General features: G+C 38.9%; 1 protein-coding gene across 1 annotated transcript; it reads left to right on the top strand.

Annotated features, from left to right (window-relative positions):
• Window positions 1-767: 767 nt before the first annotated feature.
• Window positions 768-8668, top strand: LOC131127920 (mothers against decapentaplegic homolog 4-like). Its single transcript, XM_058070277.2, has 10 exons — window positions 768-990; window positions 1714-2032; window positions 3860-4034; window positions 4115-4369; window positions 5602-5709; window positions 5800-5850; window positions 6345-6528; window positions 6611-6779; window positions 7891-8029; window positions 8103-8668. The coding sequence occupies exons 2-10, from the start codon at window positions 1793-1795 to the stop codon at window positions 8312-8314; spliced, it is 1533 nt and encodes a 510-aa protein (XP_057926260.1). The 5' UTR covers window positions 768-990; window positions 1714-1792; the 3' UTR covers window positions 8315-8668.
• The last annotated feature ends 3669 nt before the right edge of the window (window positions 8669-12337 follow it).

Genomic DNA, 12337 nt, shown 5'->3' with positions numbered 1-12337 from the left:
AGGGTCTTGAGACACATGCTAACTCGCAAACTAGAGAGCTAGCGACCTAAACGGTAGCCTTCAAGTTATTTCCTTTAAACTTAAATATCCAAAAACTTACCACTTCCACACGGATAGGGAGGACAACTATTAACAGTTATTTAACCTTTAACATTAATCAAAAGTAATAATTTTTTCTGGGTACATGATACCATACAGCATCCATATCAAACTAACATTAAACTTTCATATCAAGGCGGGGGCCTCAAACTAGTGTCCTGCGGGCCACGTGTTTGAGACCCCTGCTGTAAATACTAATTATTGTTCTTTGAAGGTGTTTTAATAGCGGACTTTCCAGGCGGATTAGTTGTTTTATGTCATTATATCTTTAGAACGTACAGAAAAGAGAAAGACGTGCGTTTATGTCACACATAAGGATTGTGAATGATGGTAAAAAAAAGTGCAGTTTTCATAACTTTTTTTTTTGTTTTGGCACTTTGTAAATTTTCTGTAACACAGTAAAGTAATACAATAAATGATACAAGCAATATGCCGTTTTAATTCTTAATTCTTTCTGAATGTTGATGCATTTCTTCGTCATTCTTCGTCATTCTATACAAAAAAAGTGGTTGTAGTCATTATTTTCAGTACTTTCACTACCTCAAAAATGACACATTTCAATTTGAATTGTATTAAGTCTGCTGTTCACACTCCAAGCCAAAAGATGGCAGTGTGGCGTCGAGTGACCTGCCCTACCAAACACTGTTACAAAACAAGACGAGGAAGAAGGAAACGCCGTGGATGTGAACTCACCCGAAGGGCTGAGATTCCGAGAACAGCCTTATACATATTTTCTTCCACTTCTGACGATGTAATAGTGCCGCTGTTCGCCGCCATGTGATTTGTAAACACTGGTTCAGTTTTGCGGCGGATGAACCAGAGAACATTCCGGAAGGGAACGACGAGGAAGAAAAGCAAATGCGAGCGGCTACACCAAGCAGCTAGCGCCAGGTAAAGGAAAGTGCTGGAAGCTTATATAATTGACCCACTCAGTCACGTACGAAATGGGATAAATGTGGTAAATAACAATATGTCTGACACGTAAGGTAGCCAGTAATTTGATTAATTACACGAAATGACTTACTACTTACGCCGCATTAGCATGCTATGTTGCTAGCTTGCTATCAACAATCCCTGCTGATGTTTTCAGGCACTAGCTTGTAAAAATATAATAGCGTAGCCATTTCTGTTTCCGGTTGGGGGTGGTCAGGTTCTACGGAAGAATTTCAGAACGCAGAAAGAGATAGTGCCAAACAAACATATACATGATATTAGCTTTTATATATCTTACGACGGCGTTTTGGAGTCAAACCTTTTGTCAGTTGGCACATTTAACTACAGGGCGAGTTGTGGCTAAAATAAAAATATTTATTTTGAAGGGGCCTGGCGGTCATTCGGCATAGCGGAAGTACGGCTTGCCTGCTGCTACTATTACAGTTTTGTTTTATTGCAGAAAGTGGCGTTTTAGTTAACTATATACTAATAAGAGCTTCACAAATATTGACATAATCTTCAATTAATTTAACGTAGATGTTCAACTATTCATGTATGTATAGTTTTTAACAACATTTATATACAAACAGCAGAGTTTTTTTGGCATTTTGAGACCCCCACTACCCACTTTATTAGGGACACTGGTCACAATAAAGCCTCACATATCCTCTCTACCCTCAGTGTCCTGATGGTGTGTCTGACGGGGTGAAGAAGCCTCCTCCAAACAGTGCGCCCTCCATACTACCGCCGTGCAGCCGCCATGTCCATCGCCAACACGCCCAGCAGCAACGACGCCTGCCTGAGCATCGTCCACAGCCTGATGTGTCACAGGCAGGGCGGCGAGAGCGAGAGCTTCGCCAAGCGGGCCATCGAGAGCCTGGTGAAGAAGCTCAAGGAGAAAAAGGACGAGCTAGACTCGCTCATCACCGCCATCACCACCAACGGCGCCCATCCTAGCAAGTGCGTGACCATCCCCAGGACTCTGGATGGACGACTACAGGTTGGGTGAAATCTACTAAAACCGAGTGCAGACCTCTTTTAAGGTTTACACGGTGAAATCAGTGAATACATTTAATAATTAACTAGAAAATTCCTGCGGAAATTTTGATGGGCTTGCCACCTGTGCTGTGAACCTCGGGCCCTAGCACCTAGCAAGACAGCCTCAAGTACCGAAAAGGCTGATGCAGTCCCATAGTGTCCCCACATCATGCCATGTGTCTATTTGCCTTTAGAAATTAGTAAATTAGCTGAAATGCTAACATGCTAACAGTCATCATGCTAGCACCTAGCAAGACAGCCTCAAGTCCCAAAAGTGTCCAGGCAGTCCGATAGTGTCCCCACATCATACATGTATATTTGCCTTTAGACATGAGTAAATTAGCTAAAATGCTAACATGCTATCAGTCATCATGCTAGCACCTAGCAAGACAGCCTCAAGTCCCAAAAGTGTCCAGGCAGTCCGATAGTGTCCCCACATCATGCCACGTGTGTATTTGCCTTTAGACATGAGTAAATTAGCTAAAATGCTAACATGCTAACAGTCATCATGCTAGCACCTAGCAAGACAGCCTCAAGTCCCTAAAGTGTCCAGGCAGTCCGATAGTGTCGCCACATCATGCCACGTGTGTATTTGCCTTCAGACATGAGTAAATTAGCTAAAATGCTAACAGTCATCATGCTAGCACCTAGCAAGACAGCCTCAAGTCCCAACAGTGTCCAGGCAGTCCGATAGTGTCCCCACATCATACATGTGTATTTACCTTTAGACATGAGTAAATTAGCTAAAATGCTAACATGCTATCAGTCATCATGCTAGCACCTAGCAAGACAGCCTCAAGTCCCTAAAGTGTCCAGGCAGTCCGATAGTGTCCCCACATCATGCCACGTGTGTATTTGCCTTTAGACATGAGTAAATTAGCTAAAATGCTAACATGCTAACAGTCATCATGCTAGCACCTAGCAAGACAGCCTCAAGTCCCAACAGTGTCCAGGCAGTCCGATAGTGTCCCCACATCATACATGTATATTTGCCTTTAGACATGAGTAAATTAGCTGAAATGCTAACATGCTAAAGTCATCATGCTAGCACCTAGCAAGACAGCCTCAAGTCCCAAAAGTGTCCAGGCAGTCCGATAGTGTCCCCACATCATACATGTATATTTGCCTTTAGACATGAGTAAATTAGCTAAAATGCTAACATGCTAACAGTCATCATGCTAGCACCTAGCAAGACAGCCTCAAGTCCCAACAGTGTCCAGGCAGTCCGATAGTGTCCCCACATCATACATGTGTATTTGCCTTTAGACATGAGTAAATTAGCTAAAATGTTAAAATGCTGTCATTATGTCATGGGCTTGCCACCTGTGCTGTGAACCTCGGGCCCGGTGTGCCAACGGCTACCGTGCTTGCACCTAGCAAGTACCGAAAAGATTGATGCAGTCCCATAGTGTCCCCACATCATGCCATGTGTCTGTTTGCCTTTAGACATTAGTAAATTAGCTTAAATGCTAACATGCTAACAGCTACCATGCTAACACCTAGCAAGACAGCCGCAGGTCCCGAAAAGTTTGGGGCAGTCCCATAGTGTCCCCACTAAACATCACAAGGAATAACGATATGGGCTTGCTCAGTAATGCAAGCCCCATAGACAGCAGCAGTCTATGGGGCTTGCATTACTGAGCAAGCCCATAATAATAAATACATTTGAAAAATCCAAGTTCAAATATGAAATTTTCTGAATGAAACGCACATCAGTGGCGCATATCATGACAGCGGGCGTCTCGGTGAGAAAAATGGAGGAGCTGATTGTGTCTTTTGTTCCGTACAGGTGGCCGGCCGCAAAGGGTTCCCGCACGTGGTCTACGCCAAGCTGTGGCGCTGGCCCGACCTGCACAAGAATGAACTGAAGCACGTCAAATACTGCCAGTTTGCCTTCGACCTCAAGTGTGACAGCGTGTGCGTCAACCCCTACCACTACGAGAGGGTGGTCTCTCCCGGCATCGGTGAGCCCCAGGGTGGATATTATTATGCATGTGGTTTCACCCGTACACAAACTAAAGTGTTTGCTCTACCCTCCCCTAAGATATATCAGGACTCAATCTAACCGGCTCCAGGCCCGGCTCGGCGCTCATGGTCAAAGATGAGCACGATTTCGATGGACAGCAGAGCCTCCCCGCCATCGAGGAGGGGCGATCCATGCAGACCATTCAACACCCTCCATCGAGTGGCCGCCCAGGACCCTCTGACATGTTTGCCCCCGCCAACATGCTCCCTCCCGCTGAGGCGTCCACCTCTGCCTCCACGTCATCTTTCCCGACCGTTGCCACAGGATCAGGAAGTAAGATGCTTTGTTTGCCTCTTTTCAACCAGCTCAAAATCATATCTCATTGTTTTACCTCAAAATTAGGACTTTTTATCTCATTATTTTGACTTTTTTTATCTCAAAATTATGACTTTTTTATCTCATTATTTTGACTTTCTTACCTCAAAATTAGGACTTTTTATCATTATTTTGACCTTACCTCAAAATTAGGACTTCTTATTTCATTATTTTGACTTTCTTACCTTAAAATTAGGACTTTTTGTCTAATTATTTTGAGTTTCTTACCTTGATTTTAGGACTTTTTTATCTAATTATTTTGAGTTTCTTACCTCAAAATGATGACTTTTTTTATGTAATTATTTTGACTTTCTTACCTCAAAATCACAACTTTTTTTATCTAATTATATTGACTTTCTTACCTTAAAATTAGGACTTTTTCTCATTATTTTGAGTTTCTTACCATAAAATTAGGACTTTTTTATGTCATTATTTTGAGTTTCTTACCTTAAAATTAGGACTTTTTTATGTCATTATTTTGACTTTCTTACCTCAAAATTAGGACTTTTAATCATTATTTTGACCTTACCTCAGAATTAGGACTTTTTATTTCATTATTTTGACCTTTTACCTTAAAATTAGGACTTTTTATCTCATTATTTCGACTTTTTTACCTTAAAATTAGGACTTTTTATCTCATTATTTTGACTTTCTTATCTCAAAATTGGGACTTTTTATCATTATTTTGAGTTTCTTACCTCAAAATTAGGACTTTTTATCTCATTATTTTGACTTACCTCAAAATTAGGACTTTTTATCTCATTATTTTGACTTACCTCAAAATTAGGACTTTTTATCTCGTGATTTTGACTCTTATAATTATGACTTTCATATATAATACTTTTGACATTTTATCTCATTTCAACGTTTTATCTTATAATTACGGCATCCTTATATCATAATGATGACTAATCTCATAATTTGGATTTTTTTAAACTCAGAATTAGGACTTTTTAATCTCATAATTAGGACTTTTTATCTCCAAATCATGACTTACTAATGGGATATTGTTTCTCGTCCAGTGGCGGAAACGACTTTCCATACGTCGGTGTCTTATTATTGGCTGTAAATACCTGTAATATGTAACGTAATTACCAATATATCAATTCTGTCTTTTGCAAACTTCAAGTTAGCTGAACAAACAGAGAAACATGTATTTGTTTTTTGACTCTTTGCTTCCCGTCCTCCAGGCGGCAGCACCACCTGGTCCAGGAGCAGCAGCTTCACCCCCAACACATCACACCACAGCAACGGTCACCTCCAGCACCACCCTCCCATGCCGCAGCCGGCTCACTACTGTAAGTCCAGCAGGCAACGACCGTGTTCGATTTCAAGTGAATTTTGCAAAGCCGTGGTGTTGTCATTGACCAAGGGACTCTCGTTCCCAGGGTCTGTCCATGATGAGTTTGCCTTTCAGCCTCCCATATCCAACCACCCTGGTAAGAACACACACATAAAACTACACAAAAAGCCATTTAGATTGAACAATTGATTTGTCTACATTGGTCACTAAGTGTCCAACAGGCCTTTATTGCACCTTTAAATGATAATAACAACATAATCATAATCACAATAACACAGGTTACTGCTAAACCCCAACTCTGAACCCCCAACGTCACTTCCTGTCTGCATTAATTAGTCCGCAATTTTGGCTTCTTTGTCATTGTGTTTGAAAACACTGTGTAGAATAAATAAATTGGAGGCTAACTAGTTAGCTCGGTAGCTTGCTATATCCTGTGAGCCGTCTTATTTGATTCTGTATGATTCTGTAGCTTGTGTAGTTTAGTGTAAAGTTGACTATAGGGGTGCTATTTCATGTCTACTGGGCTCTAATAATGGTAAACGCATTATTTATAGAGTCATAAACGTAATTCCAATTTTGTGATGATGCTAATAAAGTGAGCAAGCCAAATGAAAATATGATGTTTTTCAGCCCCAGACTACTGGTGCTCCATCGCCTATTTTGAGATGGACCTGCAGGTTGGGGAGACCTTCAAGGTGCCGTCCTCGTGCCCCATAGTGACGGTGGACGGCTATGTGGACCCGTCGGGCGGGGACAGGTTTTGCTTGGGTCAGCTGAGCAACGTCCATCGCACTGAGGCCATTGAGAGAGCGAGGTAGCGTCCGCCACGAGGAAGAAGAAAGGCATTCTATGGAGGATAACGCCAGTTACTCCTCTTGTCTCGCTTTGTTTCCCAGGCTTCACATTGGGAAAGGCGTCCAGCTGGAGTGTAAAGGCGAGGGAGACGTGTGGGTGCGGTGCCTCAGCGACCACGCGGTCTTTGTGCAGAGTTACTACTTGGACAGAGAGGCGGGCCGAGCGCCAGGAGACGCCGTTCATAAGATCTACCCCAGCGCTTACATCAAGGTAGCTGACCAACATACGTATTTAACATGTTTTTGATATCATGCCATTCACATTTTTAACTTACCTTTTATACATTTTAAGAAATTTTAGTTTTTGTGTTACTACCCCAACCTTCCATAAGTGGGTCAAAAAATGACCCGGTCAGGTTGTTTTCTTGAAATATCTTCATAATGAAATTTTTTTAGCATTTCATATTCCAGGTATTCCTCAAAAAACATGTTTTTGATATCATGCCATTCACATTTTTAACTTACCTTTTATACATTTTAAGAAATTTTAGTTTTTGTGTTACTACCCCAACCTTCCATAAGTGGGTCAAAAATGACCCGGTCAGGTTGTTTTCTTGAAATAGCTTTGTAATGAAAAATTGTTATCATTTCATATTCCAGGTATTCCTCAAAAACATGTTTTTGATATCATACCATTCACATTTTTAACTTACCTTTTAAGGTTTTTTTTTTTTGTGTTACTACCCCAATCTTCCATAAGTGGGTCAAAAATGACCCGGTCAGGTTGTTTTCTTGAAATATCTTCGTAATTAATGTTTTTTATCATTTCATATTCCAGGTATTCCTCAAAAAAGATTTTTTTGATATCATGCCATTCCCATTTTTAACTTACCTTTTATACATTTTAAGAAATTTTAGTTTTTGTGTTACTATCCCAACCTTCCATAAGTGGGTCAAAAATGACCCGGTCAGGTTGTTTTCTTGAAATATCTTTGTAATGAAAAATTGTTATCATTTCATATTCCAGGTATTCATCAAAAAACATGTTTTTGATATTATGCCGTTCACATTTTTAACTTATTTTTCATACATTTTAAGAAATTTTAGTTTTTGTGTTACTACCCCAACCTTCCATAAGTGGGTCAAAAATGACCCGGTCAGGTTGTTTTCTTGAAATATCTTTGTAATGAAAAATTGTTATCATTTCATATTCCAGGTATTCCTCAAAAAACATGTTTTTGATATTATGCCATTCACATTTTTAACTTATTTTTCATACATTTTAAGAAATTTTAGTTTTTGTGTTACTACCCCAACCTTCCATAAGTGGGTCAGCGCTATTCATGCTGGATGAACTGTTCTTAATGGTGTCTCCTGTCAAGGTGTTCGACCTCCGCCAGTGTCACAGGCAGATGCAGCAGCAGGCGGCCACCGCTCAGGCAGCGGCAGCGGCGCAGGCGGCCGCCGTGGCAGGAAACATCCCTGGACCGGGCTCGGTGGGAGGCATCGCGCCAGCCATCAGTAAGACGCGGTCCACCGTTGCATTAAAAATCTAGCCAAGAGGTTAAATTTGAAATTGTGTCCCCGATCTTAGGTCTCTCCGCCGCCGCCGGCATCGGCGTGGACGACCTGCGGCGACTGTGCATCCTCCGCATGAGCTTCGTCAAAGGCTGGGGGCCCGACTACCCCCGGCAGAGCATCAAGGAGACGCCGTGCTGGATCGAGATCCACCTCCACCGAGCTCTGCAGCTGCTGGATGAGGTCCTGCACACCATGCCCATCGCGGACCCCCAACCTTTAGACTAAGAAGCAGCTCCTTTAATTTTTGTATTTTTTTTTTTTTTTTGAGGGGCGGGGGAGTGGGGTTTGACGGTGCTGTAGGACATTGTAGTATTCCAGAAACACCCCCCCCATAAAGGAATCACTGTGTATCCATCAAGCTGCTGGTAGACAACTAGACCAGAGTGCTGTGTTCTTTCAAGCTGGATTATTTACATACTGTATATCATCTTTATAGTTGGCTATGTTTGCCTTTTTTTTTTTTTCCTGACCAGGCTGATCAAGGAGCATCTTGGGTACACCGGCACGGTCCAAGCATGGTCTTACATACATGCAAAATTGACTTATTAATGATCTAATAGCCATGTGTGTCATCACATGTTTTTTTTTTTTTTTTTTTTTTTTTCCGCTTTATTTGGGCAAATATATGAATCATAACAGTGCATTTCTTACATCAATCAAAATCAAAATATAACTTTCCATTATTTACATTTGTATTCAACCATCTGATAACAAGCCCAAAAGGAGTAGGCTGAAGCAAAAGCTTATAAATGCCTACCCCTTGTTGTTTGTTCCACAAGCCAGGCAGGCAGGCTTAACTACACTTCTTAAAAAAAAAAAACTAAACAAATAAACTAACTATCCTCATTTGATTGTGCAGGTGTACCTAACATTGTGGAAGACATCTTGAACTCAGTATTAAGAGGTGAAAACTCCATTTTCTAGTTATTTGAAATACATGGTTTTACATCAAGGATTTTTTTGTACCTTTTTATGAAGTGATTTTAATATATTTTAGCACTCGTCTTGTTTAATAACCATTTCATCGTTCATATGCAGCTAGTTAGTGGTTCATTTGTATTGTAAAAATTTAAAAAATGAAAAAAAAAAACAACACTAAGACACGTTATGTTAAATGTTGTGTATATGTAGTGCATGCTTGTGGACTCATAGCTGATGCAAATGATTTCCATTGGTTCGCTTTTACGTAAATAAAACAATGATACAATGTGTTTTAGTTGCTTTTTAACGTTATGGATTTTAAATATTTCACACATTTTTCAGTTCTGTTGTTTATCACGGGGGTAGGTTCCAAAATAAGTGGAAAAACGCCAAGTAGCTAAGTTTGTTTTCTCAGACAGGCATAAAATTTTCTCACATTTTTAAACACTAAAAGTTCGAATTTAATTTCTTATATAGGACATAAGTTAAGAGACTCACCATATACACGACTTTGACCGTGGTTAGTCGTTGTTATTCTTGTTAAAACCTGCCGTCGTCCTCGATTCATGTAGCCGGTTTAGCTACTTTTGGCAGTTAGCAAGAAGCTAAAGCAGTTCGAGAACGACTGCACCGGAAGAAGCTTGACAGAGGTGTATTAGCCAATCAGAACACACAGCACAGTGGGCGGGTTCTTCCCTTAGCCAATAAGGACTCTTGTGGCTCGATATGTGGGCGGCTAGTGTGTGCTGAGGTTTCCTAATGGCTGGTAGTGGCATGCTGATGCTCATACCGGAAGCATTCCGTAAGATTTAAATGCTTGTTGGTTCACACTCTGTACGGAATACTTTGGTTAATTAAATAATCAAGAAAGAGAAAATATACATTTTTGTACTTACTCATTGTATTATGTCAAAAGGTACTTAAAAAAAATACACAACCGCAGCGTTGCAGGCAAATATGGCTATTGCTTAGAAGAGCTTCCTTTTATGCAAGGTTAACCTACCGGAGTCAGTGTGTGTGTCCCTTTAAGGCAAAACGGATTGGATCAGGATCCCAGCCGCCGAGGATTCCGAGTACTGGGGTTACGAGATGATTTTCAACATGTATACAACACCCTCTACTGGTAATAATAAAAATAAGAATTAAAAACTGGAAATACAACAACAACCATACATCGCTCTAATACACCACAAGGATGCAGCACACAATCATATGCTGTATTTTCTGAGCTTTACAAGCATACTGAAATGCAACAAAAATACACAAAATAAACATTTAACATAAAGACACACAAAGCTTGATTTGGCTTTAAATGAAACCGTCTTTATTAAGTAACATTTTGATATCAGAAAAATAAAACTCTTAAAATTCTCTTTACAGCAAATATATAATATCAGTGCTTTGGCCGCAAATAACTTAAAAGGCCGTTATAAAATATAGTCTGCTTTTAAACTCCTGACTCCTGTGTTGAATTTCTATATGCCATAAGACTTCCCCCCCCCCAGTCTACATATACATAACAAAACAAATAATTGTGTAGTAAAAATTAGCGGAAATAACACTTTGAACAACATGTGTCTGCCTGTATAGAGCTTCTATTTATGGTAAAAATAAAAATAAAAATGTACACGTTCTTAATTCAAAAGACATTTTGCAGGCAGCTTGAATCTTTCGGCTTTGTTGGCGCTGGCGGCTACGTTTTAACATGCTTGTTTGCACGCACATTCCATATTTCCAGTGGCGGCATTCGACACTTAAAAAAATAAAAACAAAAATCTGCAAAACTACAAAGCAGAGAAGCGTTGCAAAAAAAAACAACAAAAAACTCTTCATTGGTGTTATCGCTCAAACATAATACAAAAATGTTACTCTTATTGTAAACATTGGAATATAGATACTTTTCGTAGATAGATATATTTATATAATATGAAATGTAACAAAATAAAAAATAAGTAGATCTCATCAGTCCTTAATATAATACATAGACAAAAATAAGCCAAGGGGGTCGACAGTGTATTGCATTCCCTCGGGAGGGATGGACCCTTTTGAGAGGGGGGGGGGGGGCTAAATAAAACAAAAAGGACGGATAAAAGGCCCACATGGGAAGTAACCTGGATGTTTTTTTTTATGACTCCCAAAATAAAAGCAGCAGTGTTGACCTTGTGTAGTGTCCAGGCGCTACCCAAAAACAAAAGTTAGCAAGGACAAGGAATAACAACTTTGAGATGATTGCAAGTGGAGGAATGGATGAAAGATTCCCGACTAGTCAATAGCGAGATAAGATATGAAGAAAAAAAAAGAAGAGACAAAAAAAAAAAGCGGTGCCGTGTTTTGTACCGTCAAGCGAGTGGAAGAGTGAATGATATCGCAGCCTAGCGCTTCCTCGGACTGTTTGTCTAGTCTTGCATGGACAGGAACGAGGAAACAAAAGATCTGGTTTGTGCCTAAAAAGGTGAGAATGCTCATTAACATTAATGTGGAAGGGTGAGAGGGGGGGATTGAATGAGAGGGTGTTGGTTACTGACCCCACTGTGCAGTTTTGTAAAAAAAAAAAAAAAAAAAATTTTTGTAGTTTGTCATCCTCAATTCTAATCGCCAATTGTGATTTTTTTTAATAGTAATTAAAATTGTAACTAAAATATCTACACATTTTTAACCGTCAAATAATTTTTATTCATTTTAAATTAATTTGGACTAAAAATTTATTGCAAAAAAATAACATTTTTGTAGTTTGTCATCCTCAATTCTAATCGCCAATCGTGATTTTTTTAATATTAATTAACATTGTAACTAAAATATACACACATTTTTAACTGTCAAATAATTTTTTAATTAATTTTAAATTAATTAATTTGGACTAAAAATTTATTGCAAAAATATAACATTTTTGCAGTTTGTCATCCTCAATTCTAATCGCCAATCATGATTTTTTTATATTAATTAAATTGTAACTAAAATATATAAACATTTTTAACTGTCAAATATTTTTTTTAATTAATTTAAAATTAATTAATTTTGGACAAAAAATGTAATACAAAAAAAAAACAAAACATTTTTGTAGTTTGTCATCCTCAATTCTAATCGCCAATTGTGATTTTTCTTATATTAATTAAAATTGTAACTAAAATATATACAAATTTTTAACTGTCAAATAATTTTTCCATTAATTAAAAATTAATTAATTTGGACTAAAAATAAGAAAATAAAATTTTTGTAGTTTGTCATCCTCAATTCTAATCGCCAATCGTGATTTTTTTATATTAATTAACATTGTAACTAAAATATACACACATTTTTAACTGTCTAATTTTTTTATTAATTTTAAAT

The sequence above is a fragment of the Doryrhamphus excisus genome, linkage group LG3, assembly GCF_037039965.1.
Source record: "Doryrhamphus excisus strain RoL-2023G ecotype Guam linkage group LG3, RoL_Dexc_Guam_v1.1, whole genome shotgun sequence".
NCBI classification, from domain to species: domain Eukaryota; kingdom Metazoa; phylum Chordata; class Actinopteri; order Syngnathiformes; family Syngnathidae; genus Doryrhamphus; species Doryrhamphus excisus.
This window is presented reverse-complemented; position numbering and strand designations above follow the sequence as displayed.

What these genes read in the sequence shown, in the direction of transcription:
- LOC131127920 (XM_058070277.2), top strand. Translation starts at nt 1,793, where the DNA reads ATGTCCATCGCCAACACGCCCAGCAGCAACGACGCCTGCCTGAGCATC. An exon ending in TCCCATATCCAACCACCCTG is followed by an intron (nt 5,851 to 6,344) that starts GTAAGAACACAC and finishes GATGTTTTTCAG; the next exon opens with CCCCAGACTACTGGTGCTCC. An exon ending in ACCCCAGCGCTTACATCAAG is followed by an intron (nt 6,780 to 7,890) that starts GTAGCTGACCAA and finishes TCTCCTGTCAAG; the next exon opens with GTGTTCGACCTCCGCCAGTG.